General features: G+C 35.0%; 1 protein-coding gene across 1 annotated transcript in view; it reads right to left on the bottom strand.

Annotated features, from left to right (window-relative positions):
* Positions 1–27249, bottom strand: part of LOC104530355 (vacuolar protein sorting-associated protein 13B-like) — a gene marked incomplete at its 3' end in the record, with an annotated part of 34892 nt that extends 7643 nt beyond the window's left edge. The window contains exons 1-9 of the mRNA XM_010174915.2: positions 27240–27249; positions 25715–25882; positions 24383–24564; positions 19035–19209; positions 8717–8985; positions 5902–5997; positions 5415–5537; positions 3187–3324; positions 1722–1809 (exon numbers count right to left, since the gene is read on the bottom strand). Coding sequence (XP_010173217.2) covers positions 1722–1809; positions 3187–3324; positions 5415–5537; positions 5902–5997; positions 8717–8985; positions 19035–19209; positions 24383–24564; positions 25715–25882; positions 27240–27249 — 1249 coding nt within the window. The remainder of the gene's footprint in view (positions 1–1721; positions 1810–3186; positions 3325–5414; positions 5538–5901; positions 5998–8716; positions 8986–19034; positions 19210–24382; positions 24565–25714; positions 25883–27239) is intronic.
* Between the last annotated feature and the right edge of the window lie 353 nt (positions 27250–27602).

The raw sequence follows: 27602 nt of genomic DNA, 5'->3' as shown, positions 1-27602 counted from the left end.
TGAAAATTTAAAGCTTCAAGTTCTTGATTCTAGAGCTATGATAACCAGTTACACCACTAATTTAAAAATTAATGACTCCATTATTTTATGTAGTCAAGTAGTGGAAATTAGGAGTAATACTTGGCTTGACAGGAAGCCAAGTTACGTTTTGTGAGGTGTTTTCCCGGTGACTGATGCAGGAAAAAAGCTAAGGCGATGAGAAAGCAAACTTAAAGAAACAGAAGAGAAGCTGAGGAGGGGAAAAGGTAGTCAGAAAATAAAAGTAGTCTGGCTTGGAGGAAAAAAAGTGTTTCTGAGTTACAGTCAGAAAAAGATATGCCATTACACTCCTTGTGCATTCAGAGCAGCAAGACCAAATACTCCACAAAATCATTTTTTCCTCATAATCAAATACTCTGTGCATATTCAAATTTTTATACCAAAAAAATCAAAAAGGAGATAAGGCTTACCCTAGGTCTTCTACTTCTCTACATAAAAGTTCTGCATGCAATTAAACAGTTATTTCTTTAATAAAAGACAGAAGTAGACTGTAGGAGAAGCTTGATTTAATGTACATTTTCTCAGCTTCTCATCACACTCATGCTGCACAGAGCTGAAAGACTCAGAGCCAGGAAAGAACTGTTAAATTGCCTTCAATAGTAGAGATACACACTAGGTAATGGCATAATTTGTTTCTTTTTATAAGCTTTGTGTGAGCTATCCGCTAACCAAACTGGAAGTTTTTCTTTCCTATTCCTTTTATACTTGATGTCCAACAAGTCCAGGAAACAAAAACATTACAAGTCAAAACTTCTCTTACATAGAGACAAAACTATGCAAAAAAACCCCAGATGACTTGGACTAGGTAGTAAGGACAGATAAACATTCAGTCACAGAATAGCAAGAAGTTCCCAACAGATGTCCATAGAAATAGTGTTCATAATAAATACACAGGTGGGGAAGAAAGCATTATTTAGGCAATTAAATCAATGAGCAGTAGCTGTAGATGACAATCTTCCCAGGGGTGGGGGGAAGTCACATTGTAATTGATAATAGAAACATATGTATAAAAATATATAAATACTACTTGCTGATATGTTAGCACCTTTGTCCTGGCTTTTGTGACACAAAAGTAGACACACTTACTGCACTGAATTCACTGTATTGTCTCAAATTTAGAAAAGAATCGATAGGAATGTCAAAAATTACTTAAAACAACAACATCTATGTGTGTATGGTTTAGGCTAATATTTGCTCAAAAATATTTCAGATAAGTATATTTAAAGATTAATTCTCCACACTATCTCTCATGCTTGCATTTTTCTTCATAGGAGAAAATAGCAATCCTTTTCATCTTCTGCATCAAGTGGATGATCAACTTCATTCTTCAATCGGGGTTTCTCAAAAAAATATTTTTTTCCCCCAAAGTCAATAATGACTTTGTGGGGTTTTTTTTTAATTTTACTTTATTAACTTCACCACTGCTACAAAAGAACTATTTTCAATTTAGCAACTGACTATAAAAGATATCATTGTGATTAACTATGTGTGTGTGGAAGGGGGGGGGAAATTTAAGAACAATCAACAGCTAATCAAAAACACATCAATGAAGTTGAAACCATTTTAACGATGAACCTGATGGTAAATCTAAGGTAAGTTAAAGGACAGCTGGTCAAGGACCAACTGAGCATGAAAAGTCTTTGTTTCTATTATTTAACAGGGTAAACAAAGAAAAAAGGTACCTTTGCCACTGGTGCTTTCCATTGTGTACAAATAATCCATGTAGAAAGCCCCAAACCTCTGCATTCCAGCTATCTCTGTGTATGTCTCCTACCAACAAAGCAAAGCAAACAAAGAAAATGTTGCATAAGGAAAGAATCTTGAGATTACCAACTGATAGGTTGGTATGAGAGAGATATATTCATGTTTGGATTTGTGCATCAACACACGGAAAGGCTTATCAAAACAAAGGACAGAGGTTATCCCAAAGAATTCACCCTTCTGATAGGTAATGTAACTTCTATTTGAGGCCACACAAAGACACATCCATAATTCCAGTGGACATGTTGACCAATTCATCAATAACATCTTGTTAATTAGTACCCTTAATGGAGTAAATATTCTTCACTTGACCTCTTGCATCCAACCGATCTGCCTAATTAAACACGCTGAAAACTGAAGCTCATTCATTCTGGCTTTTTTATTTAAGCAATACTGTGGTTTTATCTTTGAACAGTAGGAAACTTGTTAAGACTTTATGTCATCATTGGGATTTATACATAATACAATCCATTATTACACAGCAAGTTTGCTTCCCCTCTTGCCAAAAAATAGCAAATCATAAAAGCATTGAAGAGAGGCCAAGGAACGAGTAAAGCTTAAAAATAAAACACATTATGCAAAATGTCTGAATATGTACAACTACTTGTGATTTCACTAATTAATTTCATTTTTAATGGGATTTTTCAGGGTTATACTTCATCAGTAGAATTCTATTAGTGAAACTAATAGAATTTAAATTTAAAAGAGATTAGATATATTCCAAATTGTAAATGGCTTACCTGTACAATAACATAGAGCACAGAACTCCACCTATGACCACACCTGGAAGGGACCACCTTGGTCACCACATCCAGTCTTTAATAATCACAGACAGTCAGGTAATAAAGTTTTACTGCACAATTTACAACAACAGAGACTATCAGTGACTGAAAAGTTGTCTCTACCAAAGGCAGAATTAGCAAGACTTCCTCTAAGCAGACAAATACAGCACACAGACAATAAAATTAACGTTGGCCAAGATCTGATTTCCAAGAGAGCACCTCTTAGTTTGAAGACCATGAACTACTTACTGGTTGGGATTAAAGAAGTATGTGCTGGTAAAGCTTGACCTTTTGCTAACATTCATATCTCTGTTTGTCTCTGCAGGTGTTCTGTAGCAAGTGCTTTTGGAAACTATGGCATTAATTCAGCTTTTGGGGAAGGAAGGGAGTTTGGGGTTTCTTTTGGACATGTTTTTGTTACTTTTTTTTTTTTAACACAAAAAGTTTTACTTTTTTTATTTAGCCATCTGCAAAGTAAGATTCAGTTAAACACGACAAAGTAATGAAAATCAGTCCTCTAACATTACATAGATCTAAATAATACTTAGAAATCCGTTAGAGCACATTAGAAAAATCTTTTCTAAGAAAAATGTAATTCTCTGACCTTATGATGAGCTGCATCCAATATAAATTCTGCACGAATACTATTATTTTCTGGACTTCTGTAGTCAAATAGTGAATTGGTAAGGTATGTCATCCCTTTTGCACTCAAATTTTCTCCGCAATTAAAGAAGGAGGCCTCCTTCATGAGGTAGTAGAAAATAATAATAAAGCAAGGGAGGAAAAAAAAAAATACAGTCAAGTTAGCAGAGCAGTTTCAATTCTGTCATGACACACTAATGACATGGTAGCATCTCTCAAGAGTATGTGAAAGAGGGCACCTCAGTTCTAGTCACATGTTTCATTATGAACAAAATGAAGACAATTAAAATAATTTTATTCCAATAACATGGAAGTTCATGTCCACTCCCTCCCCATTTTCAAGTTAAAAAAGCCAGCCCAAGTTAGTAAATATTATACAACCCATGATACAGAACATCCTAGTTTCATTTTAACAGAAAATAACCTCAGATCATTTTTACCCCAAGTGCTGCCCCATCCTCTTACCTATACACAATCTTGTCACTACATATTCCATTTCTCTGACTGACCAATGCCTTTCAGACACTTTATCTACCCTCTTCATGTTAAGCAGTTATTTCAATGTATTCCCTGCTTGCTACCTTATCACTATTCTTTACTGATCTAGATTTTTACATGCCTTCTCCATATCCCAAACCCTCTATTGTCCTGAAACGAACACAAGTTTTCCATCAAAAGTTGTTTTTCTTCTAAAAAGGTTATTTATATGAGATGGATTTTTTCCAACCAACTATTTTCAATCACATACAACAAAGCTGGAACCTGTATGAAAAGCACAAAGTCCCAACTATAGCAGTACAGAAAGAGAACAGGTGAGATAGTGTCAACATCACCACCATTCTCCCAAAAGCACTGATTTTCTTAAATTCACACCCTAGAGGGTGGCAGAAAAATGAAAAAGAGCAAAAATCCAAGTGGCCCTTATCAACTAACCCACAGCAAACTTATTCACACACCACTCCCTCCAACCCAAAAATCACTTCTCTCATGATTTTATACCTCGATATCTCATAGTTGCTGCAGACGAGGCTGCCGTCTGCCCTCACATCCCCAAACACATCCCCCTTGTTTCTAACAAGGCCAACAGAGCATCTTTTATAGTTGGCTCATCCTTGCCTCCCCGGCATGTTTTTCTGGAAAAGCTTTTGTCCATCCATTGCAGCACATTAGTCACGCAGCGTGTCCCACCACACCTCTATAATCCCAACCATGTCATACTCTACAGCTGTGTGAGGATATCTAATTCTTGTTTGTTTTCTGTGCTGCATGCATCTGTATACAAACACTTCAGATGGACACCAAGCCATGCTGCTCTCACAGAGGAAGTAAAAGAACCTGTCTCATCATATCTATCATAGTACAGTACATGATCATTTTCCAAATAAGGAGATACCTGACATAAATATACAGTCACCTAATATTTTCTTCCGCATTCTTTCTTCTTCTTCTTAAATTTTTCTCCTTAAAATACTATGTAAGACTTTACACAGCACTAAAATAAAGCTAATAGGTCTGTTGTTGGCTGCATTATTTCTTTTATTTAAACATAGATAATAATTGCTGTCCTCTAGTACTTTAGGGCACTATTCTATCTATAGTTCAACCAAAAATCCTCATTATTGAATTTAGAATTTCATGCATCACTTTATTAGATACTTTAAAAGTTGTTCCTATGGATCCATGATTTAGTCTTATTAACAAATTCAAGGTTTGTTTCTAATTAAAATACAGAAATTAATACGGTTTTACTCCTTCACTTGATACTGCTCTCATCAACGTTATTGAAAAATGAGGCAAAAGACCCATTCAATATTTGAGCCATACTTCTATTATCTTTAGCATACAGTGTTCTCATTTCTTCCCTTCCAATCTTGTATTGCTTTAAGTAATTTCAAAGGTTTTCAACTGCATTTTAATTTGTTTTACAAGATCAAAGTATGCAGACATATAAAGTGATGGGTGGTCATGGGGTTGTAAAAAAAGCCTTATGTCTTGCACCTTCTCACTCTTAGATATTTGTCATTCCAACTGTAAGGAATAGACATCGAGTTCTATATTGCAGTGACACATGCAAAAGACTTAAATCACAACTGGTAACAGCAGACTTTGCAATTCTTGCAATCAAATGTTTTAATAAAGCATACTAAAATTGTTTATTCAGCAAGTCAACTGATACTTCAATATACTCACTTCATCACTCCTATTCATGTTTTCTTCAAAGTCTTTAATTCCCATAATTCCTTTAAGGCACATAGCTTGGCAACCAACAAAACCTATCTGGCAATCAAAGAAAAGTTCACCTTTCATAAGGACCTAGTAAGGAAAAAAAAAAAAAAAGGAAAAAGAAAAAGATATTTTGAAGAATTCTGCTCAATGAGAAATACAAAAGGTGAAGAAAAGTGAACTAATATGTTTAGGTTTATATATTTAGAACTTTAATTAATAGCAAGTTAATCAAACAGGGCACTTAGAAAGAAGGAATTATGTTAGTGTCTGATCACTATAGCAGCAGAAATTTAGATAATTTCTACCTATGTGATTATTACAATAAAGACATCCAATATAGCAGAATATAAAATATCAGTAATGAAATCATTTCAAAATGTTTTATTGGTAACTATTCACTACATCATTTATAATGACTCAAAAAAAAAAAACCCTGTCAATGGAAAATTACCTCAACTGTGGTTCCTTCTTGTTCCCAGCATATAACTTCTTTGGATTTTACTTTCTGAGGGCTGTAATAACTACTTTCAGCTTGCATTTCAGTGAGCTATGAAACAATAGAATAAACACTTTATATAAGTCAATATTAGTATTAAACAGCAGTAATGTCATTAATATACAGAACTGATGAAGACAAATTAAACTATTGGCCAAAATTTATTAACAAGCAGGAAACAGGTGCAGTTAAACAGCTGTAACACATTATCCATATTAGAACTTCTCATATTCAACTTCTGGTTGAAGTATGCCGTAACAGAAAGTTTTCAATCCACTATAGTATTTTTAGTTTGCTTATCTAAAGAGAAACGATGTGAAAAGATGAAACAGATACACAGCTGCACTATTAATGTAGTATCAAATTAGCTTATAAATTGCTGTAAAAATCCATAAATACATTATTTATTCTTCCCAGCAAATAAATTAAACAGCATGATAATATTAAGGAAACATTTTGATTACAACCATACTCATTTTTCTTTCTTCTCAAGGCAATTAAGAAAAACATGCATTTATATTTCTTGCATGATTTATGAAAAAAATTTCAAGTGGTAAAACACATATGCTTAGGCTAAAAAGCATATAACATGCAGCTAAGAAAAAGTAGAAAAGAAGCACAAAATAATGAAGGTGTTATGTTTTGCATTAAAAAAATACTTGTTTATGTTGCTTAAATAGTTCAGCTTAAATAGTTCAAATTCTAATTTTTATATAAAATTACCCACAAGCTGTCATTATTTTTAAGAGTGGATACACATGGATGTTGTTTCAAATTAAAATTTTGTAATCCAAATGTTCAAGAAAATTGGATTTAAAAAAAATCACTGATCACCCTTCAGCTGTGTGCAATTATTGCAGAGGAAAAGCAATTAATTGATTAAAAGAACTCATTACAAGAATCATTTTCACCATTATTAGAAAACGCTACATTTAATTTGGCATGATTTTTAGCTGGAATGATATCAACTGTTCAGAATGCTAATGCAGAAACTTGACCTTATTTTTTAACCAAAATATGAACCACAAATTAATTCCATACATTCTTTGCATGCAAGCAGAACAATGAATTCTGTTTTCCTCCTAGCTGTCACCATATCAATATCATACATAATTTCACATTTAAAATTTATAGAATGTTACATTTTAAGTAGTTTTTATCACTTCCTAATACAAAATGTGCAAGCTTGCCAATGAAACACTAGGAAAGTCCAATTCAGCAAATCTTGTTCAAAAAATAAGTTCATACTATTTTTAATGAGTTCTCACATGAGGAAAGAGCACATAAAATTACTACTGTATGACAAAGTACAAAAGAAAGAAGATGCTGAGCTATGATAACTGAGAAATTTGAGTTTTGGTTGGTTGGTTGGGTTTTTTAAGTGGTGTCCCTAGGATATAATTAAAGGCGGAAGAAAAGATTTTCCATGATTTACCGTTAGCCTGGTTGTTGAGGGGGTTTTGTGTTGGTTTTTGTTGTTGTTTTGGTTTTTGTTTCAGGTTTATTTTGGGGTTTGGTTTTTTTTAAATGAAGTCTGAAGCAGATTGAAATAAAAGCACAAAAGAACATGACTGAACATTTGTTGATTCTTTATGTCCTCAAATTTGCCCAGAAACTCAAGGCTTAAAAACTTTAAGCTCCTCACAGAAAGCCTGCACTTGTCTCATCCTTTTTGACAGTTACTGAGCAGCTAAATGCTCTGCTACTCTACCAAACAAAAAAAGCTAAAAGAAAGTATCCATGAAGCCCCTCAAAACACTCTCTTATGCAGAGACGACAAGCCAAACAGACAGAAAAGGGAGAGGGGACCTGCCGATGGTATTGAGTGTATAATCAGGCACATAAACATTATATGAGGGTGTCCTGGGGTTGAGGGTTATGAAAGTACTGCAGTTCATCTGAAAGACTCAAACTCATAAAAATCAACCTTAGTTATTCTGCTGCTTACAGAAATAGTATTATTCTGAAGAATTCTGGCCTTGATTTAATGTAAGTTTAACTGTAAATCCAAGAGCCACTTTCTATTATAGTTATGTCCATAGAATTGCTTGCATAAAGTTTGGCACATGTTAAAAGTATTTTGCTAATTCAGAAACTTCATTTTTTTATTTCTGTCAGTACCTCTCAGTATCTTATTCAGACTCTCCATATTCCCTCCTACAAGATAACAAAAGGAACAGAGAGAAGCCCAGCAACTATTTTGAGATTTGTTTACAGAAGATACTCAAATCTTTCTCTATATACATAGTTTACAGCTCAGAGTATATATGTAATTTATCCTTTTGTTTCTTTAATTCAATTCCAACCCATGGAAAATAATTTCAACTTTATCAATTTAAATTCATATTTGCACATATTATAGTTTTAAAAAAAAAATGCATTCCTCTATTCACAAGCTATATTAAAAAGCTTTAGCTTCATAAAGAAATACATTTATATAAACATTAGATGGATAAAATCCTGCAATAAACATTCACAGAAAGCCTTTTAAGCTTATTCTTCCCATCAAAAAATATTAATCTAAGTAAATTAAGTGTTTTCCCTTTAAGATTAAAATGTTCATACTCAAGTTCTAGTTCAAATGGCAAAACCACCTCACATTGCAACTGACGATTCATTATGTGAGAGGAACTTTCAACATTCGCATCTTTTGTAATTTATTAATGTACTATTCCCTGTCTCAAATCAAACAGTATACAAGCACTCGGGTAATCTTTACGCACTTTCTCAATAAACCAAATCAATCTATACAACACAGAGAAATACTTACCTTAAAAGTCACTGTTGCTTTTGTACAGTAAAACCCAATTGAAATAATAGGATCCTTGAGAGACTGAGATTTCTTCTGATGTAGCATCGTTCCATCATCAATTCCACTAGAATCATTCTCTTCATCATCATAACTCACAATAGCAGGAACAAAAGACCAAGCCCAAGAAACCCATCCTTGTTGCTGGTCATCGTCTTGATGCAAATAAGGATCTTGATTAATATACTGTGTAGGATATTGCATTACTGAGCTTGTTTCATCTTCTGCACCTTTTAAAACAAAAACGAAGTCTAATTTCAAATCAACTATCCTTGAAAATTCATGTATTATACTCAATCATAGTTTGTGAAATTTATCTAGAACACTACTCGACATATCATTCACTGATATTTGGTTTATAATGATAGAACATAAGTAGAAATTTTAAATTTCTGAATACAAGTTTCCAAACATTTGTTTGATTCATTAACATTTTCCTCAAAAAAAAAAAAAAAAATACTAAGGGCCTTTGCAATAGTTTTGTTATCATCCATCTGCAGTGAGACCAGAATTTGCCATCTATACCACACACTTTCAAGACTTTTTCTATCAAAGCCCTTCTGAAGCTGCAAATTAAACCCCACTAAATAAGGATATATTACAATCTTGTCACTTTCAGTTCTGAAATTAAAGAAAAAAGGACTTCAACTGCAAAAGGCATAAGGAAAGTTTAGACACAGCACAGATCCAAAAATTAACTAAATTAAATCCTCCTTTATTTACCACTCAGCTTTTCAAGTATTCTGTGAAAAAAAATATTAGAGATAGCATACAGAACAAAACAAGGATTTCCCCAAAGACACAAGTCTAAGATTCATGATCTAAATGAGTAACATGGTGCATGTACAAACAGCACAATTAGTTTAGCTCATCTGGCTTCATCACCACTCTAATGGGACTCCCAAGGGGTATTAACTACTTCAGAACAACAGGTAGTATAGGATGCAGTACTGTTCCCACAGAAGAACAATATTGAATGTACTGTTTAATAGGCATATTCCATTTCTATTTACTCGTTTTTAAACTCAGACAACCCATTCTTACAAGTTTTAGAGCTTTCAGTCTTTAGTCTAATTAGCCTTATTCATTTAATCTAATTATTTATACACTTGCACAATGGGAGAAAGCATAAGAAAAAACACTCATGAGCATTCTCTGCTCATGCTTAGAGGTGAGGACACCTCCTCCCATAAGGGCAATGCAAGCTTCCTTCCTGCTCTCTTCACAAAACAGTGTCAGAGATCAGATTTCAATCCAAATGTAAATCTTGAAACACAGGAAATACAGAAAGTCTTGGAAACAGCCAAGAGGCAGAACTGTCAGATGTAGAAGGGAAAACAGTTGATAATGGAGCATGGTTTGAGTAGTTTGACTGTTGTTGGCAAGCACAGACGAAATAGTGGAAGGTCTGCCAAAGGAAGAAAATCGAGAGGTGTAGGACCTGGGTCATACATAACATTTGGTCTACCTAGCCATACAAGTCAGCCATCATTTAGCATACCTCTCGCTGCAGTATGTGTACGCACACAGACAACAGTAAAATATGCCAAATAATAGTTTGGTTTATAATATCTATTAATATTTTGAAAGCCACTAAAGTAAGACAGAAGAGCAGCTAGACTAAAATGGTCTTATCTATATACTGTGAGATGGAAGATAGAAAAAGAGGAAGACACACCTATCTTCTATCACTAAATTGAAACTACTACAACCATTATGAAATCAACAGTCAAACTTTGGAACAAATGTACATCAGCCAAGTAAGCAACCCACAACATCGTCTAAACACTTCAAAGCTTAAATATAATGTAAATTCCTTCATAACAAGTAATGCATGAAGGGAAGAATGTACTTTGGAAACACAAAGCCTCTTTGGTTTTAACTATGTTAACCACTGCATCAACTGCAAACATACAGGACAGTGAAATATAGTGATAAACCCCATTTTACATAAATGAGTCAGTTAAAGGACAAAATGCTCCTACTCATCAGGTTTCTAAATCCACTCTTGCTAGCCACCCATAGCAAGGTCACACTGGAAAATCTTGCTTCATAGTGTAGGGCGGTGATTCCAGTTACAAGATACATTTGATATAAATTACAAGATTGCAGTGTGGCTGCATCCCACTGTTTCCATGTTCAAATCAAGTTTGATCTTCAGAAATTCACTATCCTTTCTTTTATAGAGTTTGAGATACTTACCTCAAAGAGTCTGGAAACTGGTATTTCTCACTGTAAGTCTGGAGCTAATCTAGTAGAAAATTATTCTCTTTGTATGTATTTATTTTTATGCCTGTATTAGTTTTCAGCCAGGTAAGGCTGATCCAGCTTTGCTGTGGCTACATAAACGCAAGTGCTGGCGCTAGGGGAAGAGGGAGGGAATGCATCACCATCTCTGCTGGCAACAGCTTCAATTTTCATCTGGCTGGATCAACCATGAAGCTGCATAAATTAAACTTAGAAAGTACTTCAAGAACCCATCTGTAGATGTTCATTCTTATATCTTTATATAATGTAGATACTAAAATTCATTTCCTCATCCATATTTTACCCACTGTAAGCTAAAGAAACTACTGCAAAGTCACAGCTAAGACTACATAATCATTATGAATACACGTAAAAAAAAAAAAAAAGAAAATAAATTTGCAAGGAACAAGAGCTATCTGACAGGTAACAACGGTTTTGGTGCTGACCTTGACAATGCAATACCCCTTAAATTTGACCTTGCAGCATGAACAGTCCTTGGAGAATCTCAAATGTAATAACACATATGCTTTCATAGTAACAAGTATTTTCTGACTTTCCTTTGCATATATTTATTATATAAGGAATGCAAAGAAATTACTAATGTACAGAAAAAAAAAACATGTTCAATGTTTGCAAAAGTTCCTCCCAATATGTTTATACCATTCAGTACCCGTCTGGTGAAATCAGATTTTATTTGAAAGAAGTTCATTCTTGATCTATACCATAGAAAAAACTACAATAAATTGATGACACAAGACAACTCATAACATGTACTATGCTAGTAGCTTTTTTTTTATGTTTAAATAGTTTTAATTCACAGCACATATTAAAAAATAGTGGTTCGCAATCTATTGCATGAGTGTTACGCTAGCACAGCGATATTGATGAAGGAGACTGCACATAACTTGAAATAGGACCAACACCAGCAGAAACTAAACCCATATGTACCAGACTCGAGCCTGAAAGGTATTCTGCATTGCCTTTTGAAAGCAAATGTACCCCCAAAACCTTCTAGTTGAAAATCCAATGCCATCTTAATTGTAGCATGAATACAGCATTACAAGAAAATCACACGCTCAAGTGATAGAACATTTACAGATTTAAGAAGCATCACACTTATTTTGTACAAGAAAAGCCACTACAGTGATTTAGGTAGCCAGGAATCAGTACTGAAAAATAATAAGATTTAAAGGTTTCTTCTTATTTCTGCATCAAGAACATCATCTTCCTTAAACTCAAACCTCTGGATCCTATTAGACCAGAATACACTCCCAACTTACAAACATAAATCAAGGGAAGAAATAATAATTCCCTTTACTGTTGAGTTGTACAGTCCACTGAATATGGAATGAGACTAACATAAAAAAGCTTCAGGTTCAACTCTAGAGAACCCGCGTTTTCATGGTATGTACCTTCATCTATTAATCAAACTTCCCCAGGCTTCTACTCCTAGTCTACCTGTCTCGTCCTACTGTAGATTGAAACTACCCTTGTGAAGAAACTGACAGTTAAGGAGGGAGAGAAAAAGTCACCTTCCAAATTTGTTTTAAAAATTCCAATTAAAGAATGCCACAACAATTCTAAAGTGCTGAAATAACACCAGTAATTATTCTAAAGTGCTCTCCATGATATCGCTTGGGATCGCTAAACAATTATTTTAAAATTGCAATTTTTTAAACAATATCCCAACCTCAATAAAATTAGGAGCAGATATAAGTTCGTTAAGGGTGAGCTACAAAACAAGTGGAAATGATTTCAAAACACCAGAATCAGGACAAAAGGTAGGAGATAGTTCTATTTTAATGGTAAATGGGACTAAATAACACTAAATATCACAACAAAAGGGCAAGTGCCAATGGGTTGAGGTACAAATCACAGGACAATTAATTTCAAAGTGATATGTAAGTGCAGATAGCCAATAGGGAGAGGAAGGTGTTAGCCGTCTGACAATGCCAATCCAAAAAGTGTTTTTGTTTCAGATCCTGCATATGTTCAAGCAGATCAATGGAAATATACTTTGCTCAGTGGAAGCATTCAAAAAACTGCTTGCATTCTGCCATCTACATGAAGTCAGTTTTAGCAGCTGAGAAACTAGCCTGATACTGAAGTTTTTATGTAATAAATAAAAACAAAAAGTCAACCTGTGATTCATGCCTTTCAAAGATTTAATCAGATTTTTGGGGGTATCTACTTAAGGAGGAGTATTAATGTTTTTCAAGAAAAAAGAAAATAGGAAGACAACATAAAACAGATGTTTAAAAGGCATTCATAGAAATCTATGCTCTCCACAAAAAGGTTGCAGTTCCTAAAACACTAAAAATACTTAAACAAATTTAATTTGGGAATATTTAAGCTTTATTAATTTTTTAAAATTTGCTATTCATTTTAACTGCTGTTCATTTAACTGTTGTTAACAGATGTAAGCAATTCTACATGCCTAAACATGTATTCCAAGCAAATGAAGTCTGCCCATCTCCATACAATACCCCCAGCATATGGGATCTCAGCAACCAGTTACAATGCACTATCCTAGATGCCTACAAAGTTGCTCACTGTCACGCTGGCTGTGAGACAGCTGCACCATGCACTGACCCCACAAGCCCTGTTCCACAGGTGCCTATCTCTGCTGCATCTTTACAGCCTGTTGAAATATGAATTGCAAATATACCTACTGTTCCTTGGAAGGATACGAAAAGTAAACAGGCAAGGAAGAAAAGCCAATAATGGAGCTAGAGGACTGGGGGGCGGGGAAGAGTGTGGGGTTTCCTGCACAGGACATTAACCTCAGAAAACACCTGAAAACATGAAGAGCTGAAACAACATTATGTACTCTGGTACGATCATATGCATCTCTCCATCTCTTTAATCCTCAAGATCAGACAGACAAAAAGTGCAAGGATAAGAAAAATACACAAAAAAGTGTAATTTGGCACAGACAATCTTTCATCCTGACATCGTTCCAGTCAAACTGGGGATCATTTCCTTCACTGTTTAGGAAGAACTCTGCTCTACCCAAGCTCTTTAACACAGCGCACAGCCGCTTTTCCTCAGTCAAGTATGGTAAGTCTATTTCAGGTCTCTCATTTTTACCCTAATAGAATACTGCACAGTCAACTCCTTCTTCAACAATTAATGTTCACCTAGAATTTCTTGCTATCACAAGTTATTTGCATCTGGTTTTCTCAGTCAACTCAAATCTCCTATTCCGCCCAATGGTGACAATATATTAAACTCATCCTCTTCATCTGCCTTTTGTTTCATAAGTATCCAAAAAAAATCCCTCCAGTACAGGGGATCTATGCAACATTTTATTCTGTTTAGTGTTGTAACAGTGTTAACTACGTGCATTCATAAAAGTAGCCTTTATTTTCGTTTAGTTGCTTGACAGTAAGTATCACTACAGAGTCAGTGTGCTTTACAAATATTAGAATATTTCACAATATTCCTTTGGAATGGAAAGGTACTGTTGCTATTGCCATTTTACACCTGGGAAACACGTTTCATATGCTGGAACCACATCTGCCATGGATTTCATTTCATGAAAGAAAAAACCCAAACTTTCATCATACAAAATCTCAAAACAATCATTGAGAGGCAGCAGCACCAGGAACTGTTAAAACCACTCTCAGAAGCTCAGTAGCTCATAATGCTCCTGATTCCAGGTTCTCACGTCTGTCCCAAGCTTCTTGCTCAGCATCTCCCAACATCACAGTGCAGACCAGTCTCTATCTGCCCGCCTGCCCTGCAATCCTCCATCAGCCATGCAACTTTTCATTTCTAGTCCACTGTTTGTATTTTTTTTGCCCAGCAAGCACTAGACTTCTACTTGAGCTTTTTCTGTTCTTCAAACTTCTCAGATCATTCTTTACTTAATCAGCTCTACTATTTCAGCCTTAGATCACCAACCTCAGCAACTCCACCCAAACAAATTCCAGTTCTCCCATTCATGCCTAAATTGTTTTCAGTCCTAGTTACATTAGCCAATTTTTTTCTACCACAAACCAGAAGCTTATTCTCAAGTCCCAGCCCCCAACAACTACAGCTTCTGGTTCTGCCATAGGCTCTTGTCATTTTTTTCTCTCTCTGCACTGAAATATATCTATTTCCTCCTTCATACTACCAGTACAGTCAGACATCGAACACCACAATTCAGACAGACCTCAACCCCTCCAAAGCAAAAACCCTGTCCAGCCTTGAGCAGAAGCATGGTCCAGTATGCATCCAGTACTAAATGAATTTACATACCAAACTAAAGCAAGTTTCTACCTGTATTTCTGACCTGTGATTTTAACTATGCATTTTGAATGCTTTCAGCTTGCCAGAATTTGAGCAGATTTTACTCAGGTAGCAAAATATATGTTCATGACATAGGCTACTCTGCTGCCAGATCTCAAGATCTTGGTCTTACATTTGGGTATACAAGAACAAACAAACTGCTGCCGGAAGATTCTTAGATGTGGATAGGTGACTGATTTTATTATATCAACAAGGACATAATAAAAATAAGTTCCATCCAAAAGACTGAGAATCGGTAATAACTGAACTCAGTAAACTCTTTATACTGTAAGGGTGTGGACTGCTTACTAATAAATACCAGGTTAAATTGTTTAATGAATCTTCAGAACTCTTTCAAAGTTATAAAAATACAATCTATAAAGGAGGTTTGTACACTTTTAAACTGTAAAGAATCTAGGCATCACTCCAGTGGAATTAGTCTTAGATTTCATGAAGTGTTGCTCTAGGAAAAAAAAAAAAGTGGCTGATATAGCTCAGCAGATAATACATATAATTTATTATTGTACTTGATTACATATTTTTTTTCTGAAAAATAGGAGCACATTTGAAGTTGACTCAGAAAAGTTCAAAACTGTGGTTGAAAATTTGACTGACAAATGCACTTTCTTACATGAAGTACTACGAAAGTAGGTTTTTTTCCTTCTCAGACACAGATATAATATTAAATCAGAAGGGGGGAAACCTTACAAACTGATGGTATGTGTAACCTGGTTCATGTAAATTAGGCACTCCTGCTTAATTGCACTGAACGAGAACTAAAAAAAAATCATTAGATATTTAAGAGTTTTATTTGTGTGCACATATGTGTGTGCACATGTGTGTACATATGCCTACATATATACCAAACTACACAGGAAACAAGCATAAATGGTATGAAGCTAAACAGTTGATAACAGTTGTAGTCTGTGTGTGGCAAAATATTTTGCTATGAAGATAGAAATGGACTTCTAGAACTGTTTCTACAGCTCTGGCTTGACCACCCAACAATTGCCATCTGTTTTGTGTTCTGAAGAAGATAACTCTGTCAAATAGATATGATCATATAATTAAGTATAAAGACAATGTTTGACTACAGCATAGCTGGACAAAAATTGCATAGGAAACTACAGTTTTTCTCCTTGGTAGTTCTTGCCATTGCAACCTTAGTCTAATTTCTGACAACTCTTGTGTACATCAGTGTTAAGTTACATGATATTATTTCTTTTTCCAGTGGCTACTTTACTAAAAACTAGGAAGTCACATTCACAGTAGTCAAAAAATTAATGTAAATGAGATCTGCAGACAGTAATTGCAGTTCATCCTTCCTGAGGACACACATTAGAAGGATGACAAGAGATGCATTGCCAAGACTCATATTTGGACACAAGAAATCTCAAATTCCACTCCAGATGCAGAAAAAAACGAGTACTTGTGGGCAGCTGCCTTTTGTTTTTAACCTTAATCTTTGCTTAAACTATATTTTTAACCACCTATCTCACACCCTATCCAAAAGAAGCCAAGCAAACAGAATCTGCACACCTCTCCTATTCAACTTCAAATCTCTTCAACAGTTACAGCTGTCCATCCCAGTCTTTTCATTACCCAGATAATCTTTGTCTCCAGTCCCAAGATCTTTCCATCTGAAACTCACTGTCTACCAGTCCCAGCTGTTCATATATCAATTCATATGATTTCTCCATTCTTCCAATATCTTTCTTAATATTCAAATAGTCCTATGCACATCAGTAGCTCCAGGAATTCTGCTACAATGTTCAAGCAACTCTAAATACATTATAATTCTCAATGGCATTAAAAATAGAAATTTGGGTGAACTTTGATGGGAACAAAAGAAAGATATTCATGGTACAAAGATAACCCTCTGTCTGAAAGCAAGGGTAACAACTTCTCATAGAGAAGTTCTTCACCCTTTCTTCTGCAAATAGCACAATTAAAACATTGGTTAGATGCAACCAATGGATTCTTAAAATGCACACTAATGATTCTTCTGAAAACTATTTGAGCTTTAAAGAAAATACAACAGAACTATTTACAGACATATGATCTAATTGCTCAGTTCCACATAACACAAGCATGACAGACAATTCTACATCTGGCATGAGACTGAAACAGCTATCACTGCCAACCAACAATGAAGGCTATAGTTTGGGAAAAAAATTCCCATTGTTGTCTTTTTTCCAATAATTTATTTATTTCTCTGAAACCAGAAAATACAGCAATACAGGATGAAAAAGCAAAATTATAAACTTCTTATGTAAATTAAAATTGTGTATTTCTTAAACAGAACAAAGTTAATTAACTTAACAGTTTACATAAAGTTTCAAATTGTTATAATACTACAAGCATAAGCATAGCTTAAGAGTGCCGCATCACCTTCACATGTAATACCAAGAGTTTTCTAGAAGTCATTATGCTCTTGGCTACCTGGTAAATAGCTCTTTCTACTCCCCTAGATCCAAATTCAACCCTGAAAAGATATACAAAACTTATGTCTTAAAGGAGATTAAATTTTAAATACAAATCTCTAAATAAGTTCCCTGTTTTGACAAATAAATTAACTTCAGCTCCACAAAAGCATAAAAAACCCAAAATTCAGAACTCAGAATGACAGTCTATCCCCCCTCCTCTCTTTTACTTAGTGCCTGATACTTTACAAAAACCTCAGATTCAAGTCTGGATGTTGAAGATCACGACATTTGTTATTAAATTACTAAAGAAAGACAGTAAGTCAGTATGACTGCTTGACTCTTGAATGTGCTTATATTTTACACAGAAGTTAAAAACCAGGAAAGTATTTAAGTTCTAACGTCTACTTAGAAATTTTTTTTCCTTTAGATTTTAATATAAACTAAGCATCTATATGCCTTTCCTTACATTGCTTCAAATTCCTAACAATTCACCTAACATAAACCTCAATACTTAACTACATTACATTATACAACTAGAAAAAATAAAAACACAGCAGCAAAGTTGGTAGGTCCTAGCAAAGCCGGTAGGTCCTAGCAAAGCCACATAAAATTGAGGCTGGAGTGAAAGGTTCACAGCTCAAAATGCATCACTGGCCATCCAGTACGTGTTGTAACCCTAGCAATATTTGGGAAGTAGCAGATGAGGAACTATCACACAAAGGTAAAGTGAATTCACCCCTCATCAGTGCAGTGGTCCTCAAAAGATCACGTTACACTAAGCTACCATGAAAGATCATGTAAAAGAGGGGATACAGGTTATATGAAAATAAAAGACAGAGGAGACTAGACAACATAAAAGGACAGAACTACTGAAAACATAGCGCAAAGTAATACTCTGCTGTTTAGAACAAACGCTGAATTATCTATTCTCAGCAACAAGTTTCAAAGAAAGATGGAAAAACACATCACTTTGAAACTGGCAGCAGACACACTTGAACTAAATAATAGAGAAAAGTCAAAGTTGCCTAAGGACAGAAGCCTTGTTGCACGATATAGTAACAGATAAATTCAAAGTACTCTACTGTGTCACAACTCATAAAATGGTCTTTTTAGATAACAGTTAACCTCAGTTTAGTCAGGACCCTCAGAATACTTTTCAGAACGTAACATGAAAAAGATGTTAGAGCACTGCATACTTACCCAGCACAATGAACTGGCTCTAACGAATTGCAGACTACTGAGATACTTTGCAATGACTAACCTTGACTATTTACAAAAAGCAAAGAAATTAAAGTTTTTTAGCATTTATTTTTAAAAAGTAAAGTATTTACCTGTGATATTTCCCAATATATCTTTAGTGTGGGAAATCAAATCTTCACTTTCTCCATCTTTGAAGTTGCCTATTTCTCCATAATAAAGAGCAATCCCAAGTTGCATTATACGTATAAACATAGGAAGCTGCTGATCAGAGATTGAAAGTTTCAAACTTTCAACTAATGTGTGAATCTACAACATGAAAGAAAACAAAAGAAAATAATAAAGCTCTGTCATCATCAAAGTAATTTTGTATGTGCATTCTAATTGCTAAAAACAAAAGCTGCAATACAGCATGAGACAAAGCTGCAAACAATGACTGTCAAAAACAGACTGTCTGGGTTGCTACACAAGAGATGTTCAGGTTGAAAAGTCAAATGTAATATATTTTGTATATATAAAAAATATTTCTTTTCCTTTTACAATTGTTGCTGAAGAAATTTCTAAAGCATAAGTCACATAAGTGCATCTGATTAAACTTTTTTTTCATTAGAGAGTTTCATAAAAATCTCTGTATGCTAAAGAAATCCTAGATATACTGGTTTTAATATGCAAGGTCCTTCATTTTGATTCTTTCACACTCCAAACAACGTTGGGAATGGACAAGTAACAGGAGGCGAAAAAGGATTAATTCCAACTTAAGTGCAGAAAACTTCTCTGGATATTCCACTTCCAACATGCAATTAAGCAGTTTTCTCTAAGTGAAAGCAAGCTTTGCAGAGACTGTAATTACTAGGATAAAAATTAATCTTTCTTTAAATATTTTAGCTATTTTATTCAATACTTAAGAAAGTTTTCAAGAGTATGTGATCATGCTATAAAGACAAAACCAGACTTGATAAGAAAGCTACCTTTCATTAAAATGAGATGCATAAAATAAAACTATTGTAAAAAAATGACAGTCTGTAACTTCAGATATATTTCTATCTCCAGGTCCAGTTTCTAAGTGTTGTGGGTGAAAATAATAGAAATGGAACGTAACAACACATCAGCATTGGCCTTAATGCAATCCAATTCAAGAAACATGAAAAATTATTTTGTAAACAATGGGCAGGTAAAAATAAAGCAGTAAAATAAATATTTGTATAAAATTAGGCTAATAATCTAGTAAGACTTCACTAATAAATTTATATGAGGAAATTTCTTAATAAAGCCACAGCCTTAGTCATGCAGAATGAGTGACAACATAGTGTAAGCCATTTATATAGACCAGAAGAAAGATTTTAGGGATTAGAGCTGCATCAAGAGAAGCGTGGGAAGCAGGTCGAGGCAGGTGATTCTCCCTCTACTTCGGTCTCGTAAGGCCCCACCTGGAGTACTGTGTCCAGGTCTGGAGCCCCCAACACAAGAGAGACATGGAGCAGCTAGAACGAGTCCAGAGGAGGCCACAAGGATGATCCAAGGGCTGGAGCACCTCTCCTATGAGGACAGGTTGAAAGAGTTGGGGCTGTTCAGCCTGGAAAAGAGAAGGCTCCGGGGAGATCTTATAGCGGCCTTCCAATACCTGAAGGGGCCTACAAGAAAGCTGGGGAGGGACTTTTCATAAGGGCAGTTAATGACAGAACAAGGGGAAATGGTTTTAAACTGGTAGAGGGGAGGTTTCGATTAGATATTAGGAAGAAATTATTTCCTGTGAGGGTGGTCAGACACTGGAACAGGTTGCCCAGAGAAGTTGCGGATGCCCCCTCCCTGGAAGTGTTTAAGGTCAGATTGGATGACAGCAACCTGATCTAGTGGAAGGTGTCCCTGCTCATGGCATGAACTAGATGGTTGGAACTAGATGATCTTTAAGGTCTTTTCCAACCATAACCATTCTATGATCCTATGAAAACAGCATGTAAAATCCTAAGATACATTTTAGAAATTAAAAATTAATCAGTTAATACCAATTTCTCAGGTCAGCTGACTAAAAGTTGTCAATAATAAACCCCTTCTGTACAGACAAACTACAGGAAGGATAAGGAACAAATAACTGCCTTAAGATTTGGAAGAAAAAAAATATTATTTTGACAGAATTCTTTTAATTTCACACAAGGGACATACATCATAGTGGAGGATAGGAACACTAGGTACCACTCTAGGCAATGAACACAATTAGACAGTGGCTTAATTGAAATTATGGTACACTCCTGGACTTCTTGCATGGTACTCCCCTCCCATCATGATGCTGCTCTTAAATTGCCAGTGGAACTCATCTGCCTTTCAGTAAGTTGACTCATCTCATTAAAGCCAACAGAAAACTATTTATTTCTTCTTGTCCAGTTAGCTTTCTGTCAACATAGTGAGTTGACTTAGATGACTAACATGTCAGACAAATGTCAGTGCTGCTGCAAATACAGGGAGGCAGGACTGACAACCCCAGTGCAAAACAGCTCATCTGTCCCATGCTTGTCTCATCCCATGATGACAGCAATAAAAGCAATAAAAAACTCAAAACTCTAGTAATTTCACATGTGCTTTGCTGCCTTCCCCCATGTATACTATTTTCATTGAAAAAAGGAGCTTGGTGTTCCCAATTTAGCAGCATACAAGGGCAGATCCAGTACTTCAGAACTGTCCTCCTTTGAGAAGTCTCAACTTAAACTCATTAAGATCAGATTGGCCAAAACTTTGCAATAGACATAGTAGTCAAAATTATACAAGTTATAAAAATATTGTGGTCCCTACAGAGAAACTAAAAGAGCACATGCTATTACAAACATGGAAGTCTTGGAAACTTTCACTGAAGACTGAAAAACAGATGTGCTTTAGCAAGTGAGCAACACAGAGTATGAAAGTTTTCATTAAAAAAAAATCTTCACAGATTTGTAGAAAAAGATTGAGTGCTGCTGGGTTTTGTCTTTAGCTGGGAAACAAACCACCAGAACACAAGCTGCTGGCATTCAGTATTCCACCCTTCAGACACACTGAAGCTACAGTCATTTCATTTGCAGCACTGACTTTTAAAAATCTTGAAGCATTCTTGAATTTATTCCATTAATGAAGTAGTTATATTTACTGCTAACAGCTCCTTTTACTTCAACTGTAAGAAAATATAGCTATTTCAATTTAAAAGTTAAATATTTTAAAGACAGTTTTTTCAAATAACTGCATCCTGATGATCCACAGCACACAATCTCCATGCATGCAACAAATGAGAAAGTTATCAAATGTAAAATTTGTAAGGGTCAACAGATTTGTACATCTAATTGTTGCATAATAGTATGGCACTGAAATATTATAAAAGATTTAAGACTTTAAAAATAATTACCTTTGAAACATAACACAACTATTAATTCACTTAAATATTGATCTAGTATAATATATCTAAATGTTTTGACTTAATTGAGCATTTTTCTCAACATCTTCATAAACAGCATTTTATATTTAAAGATTGAAGAAAAAAGAAAAAAATAAAAAGAAAGAAAAAATAAGTAAACTATGTGCAACATAAAAAAAAAATCAGAGTATATATTTAAAAAAAAAAGATAAAAGTTATCCTTGAACAAACTGAAATGTGCCTTAAAAAAGGGCAGGGGCAATAAATGACCACTAAAAATAACCAAAAAAGTTTAATAGGGATTTAATTGAATTACTGTCACCTCAGTGCATTCTAGTATGTGCTTTATTTTAGTCCAATATTCACTAAAAATTGTAAGTAATAATACAATAATATTCATCATTTTTTTCAACAGTAGTACCATTTTAAACTATATGGAAGACTGTCAGCATTTCCACTAAAGTGCTCTGTCAGAGACTTGTAAATTGGCCATAAACTTTTGCTCTGTAAACTTAGCATGTAGGGCTTCAGCTAGGTACAGATCACTTCTCCAAAATTTACAGAAGTATGTGGTTAATTTAGAAATCAAGCCTTTTAAGATCTGCTGTCTATATGCAGTAATCATACTATCACCACAGAACATAAAGACCATAACAGGTAAACTACAAGACAGTCATATGATGATTCCTTATTATCACTGGAATTCATTGGAAAAACAGTAGGAGTGAAAGGTACTTCAGTCTCTCCACCAACTCAGCATTTTGCTTCTGCACTGCAAAACATAAAGATGTCCCCAAGTAATACTGCATCCCTGCTCACTAGGAACCTGGGAAGGTGATGGAACAACTTATCCTTGGTGCCATCTCTCGGCATATGAAGGATAACAGGGTCATTAGGGACAGTCAGCATGGCTTCACCAACCTTCTAGACTTTTATGAAGACATAACCAAGTGGCTAGATGATGGCAAAGCAGTGGATGTGGTCTATCTCAATTTCAGTAAGGCATTTGACACGGTCTCCCACAGCATCCTCGCTGCTAAATTGAGGAAGTGTGGATTAGATGATCAGATAGTAAGATGGACAGTTAACTGGCTGGTGGGAAGAAGCCAGAGAGTTGTGGTCCTAGTTGGAGACCTGTGTCTAGTGGAGTCCCTCAAGGGTCGGTACTAGGACCAGTATTATTCGATATATTCATCAATGACCTGGATGAGAGAACAGAGTGCACTGTCAGCAAGTTTGCTGATGATACCAAGCTGGGAGGAGTGGCTGACACGCCAGAAGGCTGTGCTGCCATCCAGCGAGACCTGGACAGGCTGGAGAAATGGGCCGAGAAAAACTTAATGAAATATAATAAGGGCAAGTGTAGAGTCTTGCATCTGGGCAGGAACAACCCCAGGCTCCAGTGTAAGTTGGGGAATGATCTATTAGAGAGCAGTGTAGGGGAAAGGGATCAGGGCGTCCTGGTGAACAGCAGGATGACCATGAGCCAGCACTGTGCCCTCGTGGCCAGGAAGGCCAACGGCATCCTGGGGTGCATTAGAAGGGGTGTGGTTAGTAGATCAAGAGAGGTTCTCCTCCCCCTCTACTCTAATCTGGTGAGGCTGCATCTGGAATATGAATATGCACTCTGTGATTCTGTGAACTGAGCTTGGCTTGCTAATCCATTTCACATTGTTCACTGCATAGTGCTGTGAAGTTCATACACTGAAGTTTCTTGTTATTTATGAAAGTGAGCTACATTTGAAACAGTAACACAAGTAAAAAATCCTTTCCATCTTATTGCAGGCACCTGAAAGTATACAGTACTTTTTTTCTTTAATAGATTACCTGCAGACATTTTTTTTCTCCCCCCTTACAATTATTATGTTCTCTTTTTTAAAACTTCAGGAAAAGCAGAAAATATTAGAGAGCGTTACTTCCTTCCTTACATGCTGTTATTGTACATAGACTAATTGCATCATATAAACGAAACAAAATTTTAAAAAAATCCCTTTAGCAAAAAACAGCATTAGCTTTTCAATTTACTTTAAATTTCAAAGTATATTTTGAAGAACCTCAAAACTTCACAAGTAAGTAGCAAAAAAAAAAAAAATTTTGGATACTTACTTTAATAATAGATGGCATTTTGGAGTTGAGGTTATCATAAGTAAAATGCAGACGAGTCCTGAAGGAACATTTGTACAGCAGTGGTTCCTGGTAAAATTCAATTTTACCACTAGCATTTCTCTTGTCAAGACACACTGTGCAGTCAGAAAAGTTGATCATCTTTCTCAGTACCAGATCAGTGGCTTTTAAAAGAAGTATATAGGTTAAAAAAATATACTGCATAAGAAAAACAAGTTATGCATACATACTTATATCTAGAAGAAAACAATGTAAGATAGTTGTGTGGTCATTATTTTCTTTAGTCACCTAAGCAAGTACTTTGCTGACGATTTAAATAATTTAACATGTTACAAACTTTTTAAGCTGAATATTTGAAAGGAGAGAATCCAATTCAAATTTTCATCCCTTCACTGTACCTTCCATCTATTTATTAAAGTAAGAGCACTGCTTCATGTGCAAGCATAAGACCAATAAATCTTATACTCGTCATTCTCCCTGAATCTTGCATATTTTCCCCCAAAGTTTAATTTTGAATCATGCAAAGCAAACAAGAGCTATTATAATGGCCTTAATACAAAACATATTTTGTAATTTTGTCATATTAGTTCGTAATAATTTTAGCCAGAACAAAGAAATAGTTCCAATGGTCAGGAAACCATTAATTAAATTTCCCCTTCTATCTGTGATCATCTGTGTGATCTTAAAATACTCTTGCTCTGCTCAAATTCCGCCTCTACCAAACATCAGTAAGAACACCTAGACTTACAGGTGAACATTGGTAATTCAAAGACTGAGACATTCAGATACCATAAGAACAAGATAAAAATCAAAAAGTTGGGGTTTTTTCCTGAAAATGTGAAGCAAAATTAAGCATGTCTTGCAATTGGCATGTCATGTTCACCACAGTGCAGCACATCTTACTATCTCTTTAGCCATCCTGTTTAGAGAGTTTTAAGATCATCAGAAACAACTGCAACAGAAGGCCTTAAAACGTTACTGCTCATTCACAAAGACAGAAACAGACTGCCCAAGCGCTCACCGCCAGTAGCAAGCACAAGATGAAACACAATCACAGAAGGATGGCAAGTATGAGCAGAGAGCTACAAAACATGTTGTATAATTACCTGTGATCATATAAGTTAAGAATCGAACTATATTATTATAATTGGTTCTTCAAAAAGAAGGACGGGAAAAAGTGGTAAGAAATGAAAATAGGCATAAAGTATCTTACTTCTGACATAAAAGAGCCATTTTTACTAGACTTGAAAATTTCTGTATTAATTTAAGAGTGCCTCCACCGTGATACCTAAAACCAAAAAAATATCTACTCACCAGAGATGTCCATAAATGCTCGATCCCAAAACTCATCCACTGTATAGCATTCTGCAGAAGTAATATTGACCGAGAGAACGATATCATCCTCCACATATTTTAATATGAGATTGTTGATCACAATGTTGACATTGTTTACAACACGTCTAATCAAACTCTGAACATAACCTATTAAAAAAAAAAAATTAGGAGTTAAAAGAAAGACATGATACCAAGTTCATTTATTACTAAATTCATTATTTCCAACTTATACTCCTTTTTAAAATCGAAACTGAAAGAAACCAAGTATCATTGTCCTTTATATATAAAAAAAAGAATCACATGACAAATCTCTTTAAGAAGGCATTTAGTGCAGTTAAGTCAATCAACATCCTGGAAGTGCAGAGAAACTACAAAAACAAAACTGTAAAAACTAGAAATATAATATAGTGTAAGAGCTTAATTTTTGGTGGCAAGAGTCAGCTTTCAAAATAAGTAAGAAAACAGAAGAGACTGGATTATTGTAGACAAAGAATTCTAATGACAGACTTTTTTACTTGAAAGATAATTAGAAATAGGTTTGGAAAAGTGAATATCAGTTGTTAGGTTACTTTTCAAGCATGCATATTTGCTCCCTCAGTTTTGTTTTGTTTCGTTTTTAAAGTTAACTAAACATTAATATGTCTAGTCCTTTTTTCATTCTAAAACCTCATATAACCACATGGTGCTCAGTAAGACACCTGTGAGGTATAGCAAAATCAATTTCTGTCAACAACCCAAATAGGAAAGACCTGCATTGAAGCCTGTTGGGAAGAAATCCATTTGTATTTTTTCAGACATAATGTGATTGGAAAAATGATCTCGCCTGTGAATTCCCACTATGCAGTAAACACTCGTACTTCACCAATGTGGAAAAGAAATTAAATACTATCCATATTCATTTTATGTATACTGAATGTAACTATGGAGCCAACTCATTTGTGCTTTAAAATTTATAACATTACACAGATTCTATCTAAAAATACATTTAATTCATGCTATAGAGGTCTAGTGTGGTAACCACGCTGAATAAAGCAAGCTAAGGATACAGGTTTAAATCCACAGGCTTCAAGAGTAGTTTTCCAAAACTTGCCTTAAATAAGACTCATTTATATCAACAATTTTAATTCAAATAAAATTTAAAAGGAGTATCACTGAGCAGACTCAGGTTGCTACTTCTATTCTACTTTATTTTTTTCCTAGCTATTCACCATTTCACACTCAAATACTACTTAAGAGTATATGGAATGTTCTACCATTACATAAGTGATTTTCTTCAGTTCCACAATGGCAAATGTACACAGTTGACATAAGATGTTTTTTTCTTTTTCAGCATTCAAGGCCTCCAGCCACCTCTTTACTATATGCAAAATGTGCTTTCAGCTACCATTAGCAAAATATTTTTATTCTGATCAAAATATTCAGGTATATTTCTATGCTTTAAAAGTATTTCAATATTCAAATCTTAATTGTAAAACACATACCACATTTTTTTATCATAACTCACCTTGCTTCATTTTATACTATTCTTGAGCATGTCACTGTCCTGGGTTTGGTTAGGATAGAGTTAATTGTTCCCAGGATACTGGGAGGGGAGCAGCCAGGGCATCCAACCTAGGGCTGAATTGGGTATTATATATCATGTGACATCATGCTCAATATTTAAAGAGGGGAAGTTCTGGGAAAGGGGTACTGAAGTTTTGGAGGAGGTTGGGAGTCAGGTGGTGAGCTGTTTGGTTCTGTGTATCACTTGTATTGTACATTCTTTCATTAGTATTGTTGTTGCTATTGATTGGTGTTGTTATCCTCTTTCCTTACCATGCTAAACTGCTCTTGTCTCGACCTGGAGCTCCCTTGCTTTCTATTTTCT

This window comes from Antrostomus carolinensis, unplaced genomic scaffold (genome assembly GCF_000700745.2).
Source record: "Antrostomus carolinensis isolate BGI_N321 unplaced genomic scaffold, ASM70074v2 scaffold25330, whole genome shotgun sequence".
Classification (NCBI taxonomy): Eukaryota; Metazoa; Chordata; class Aves; order Caprimulgiformes; family Caprimulgidae; genus Antrostomus; species Antrostomus carolinensis.
Note: the sequence above shows the minus strand (reverse complement) of the source record. Positions and strands in the feature narration are given on the sequence as shown.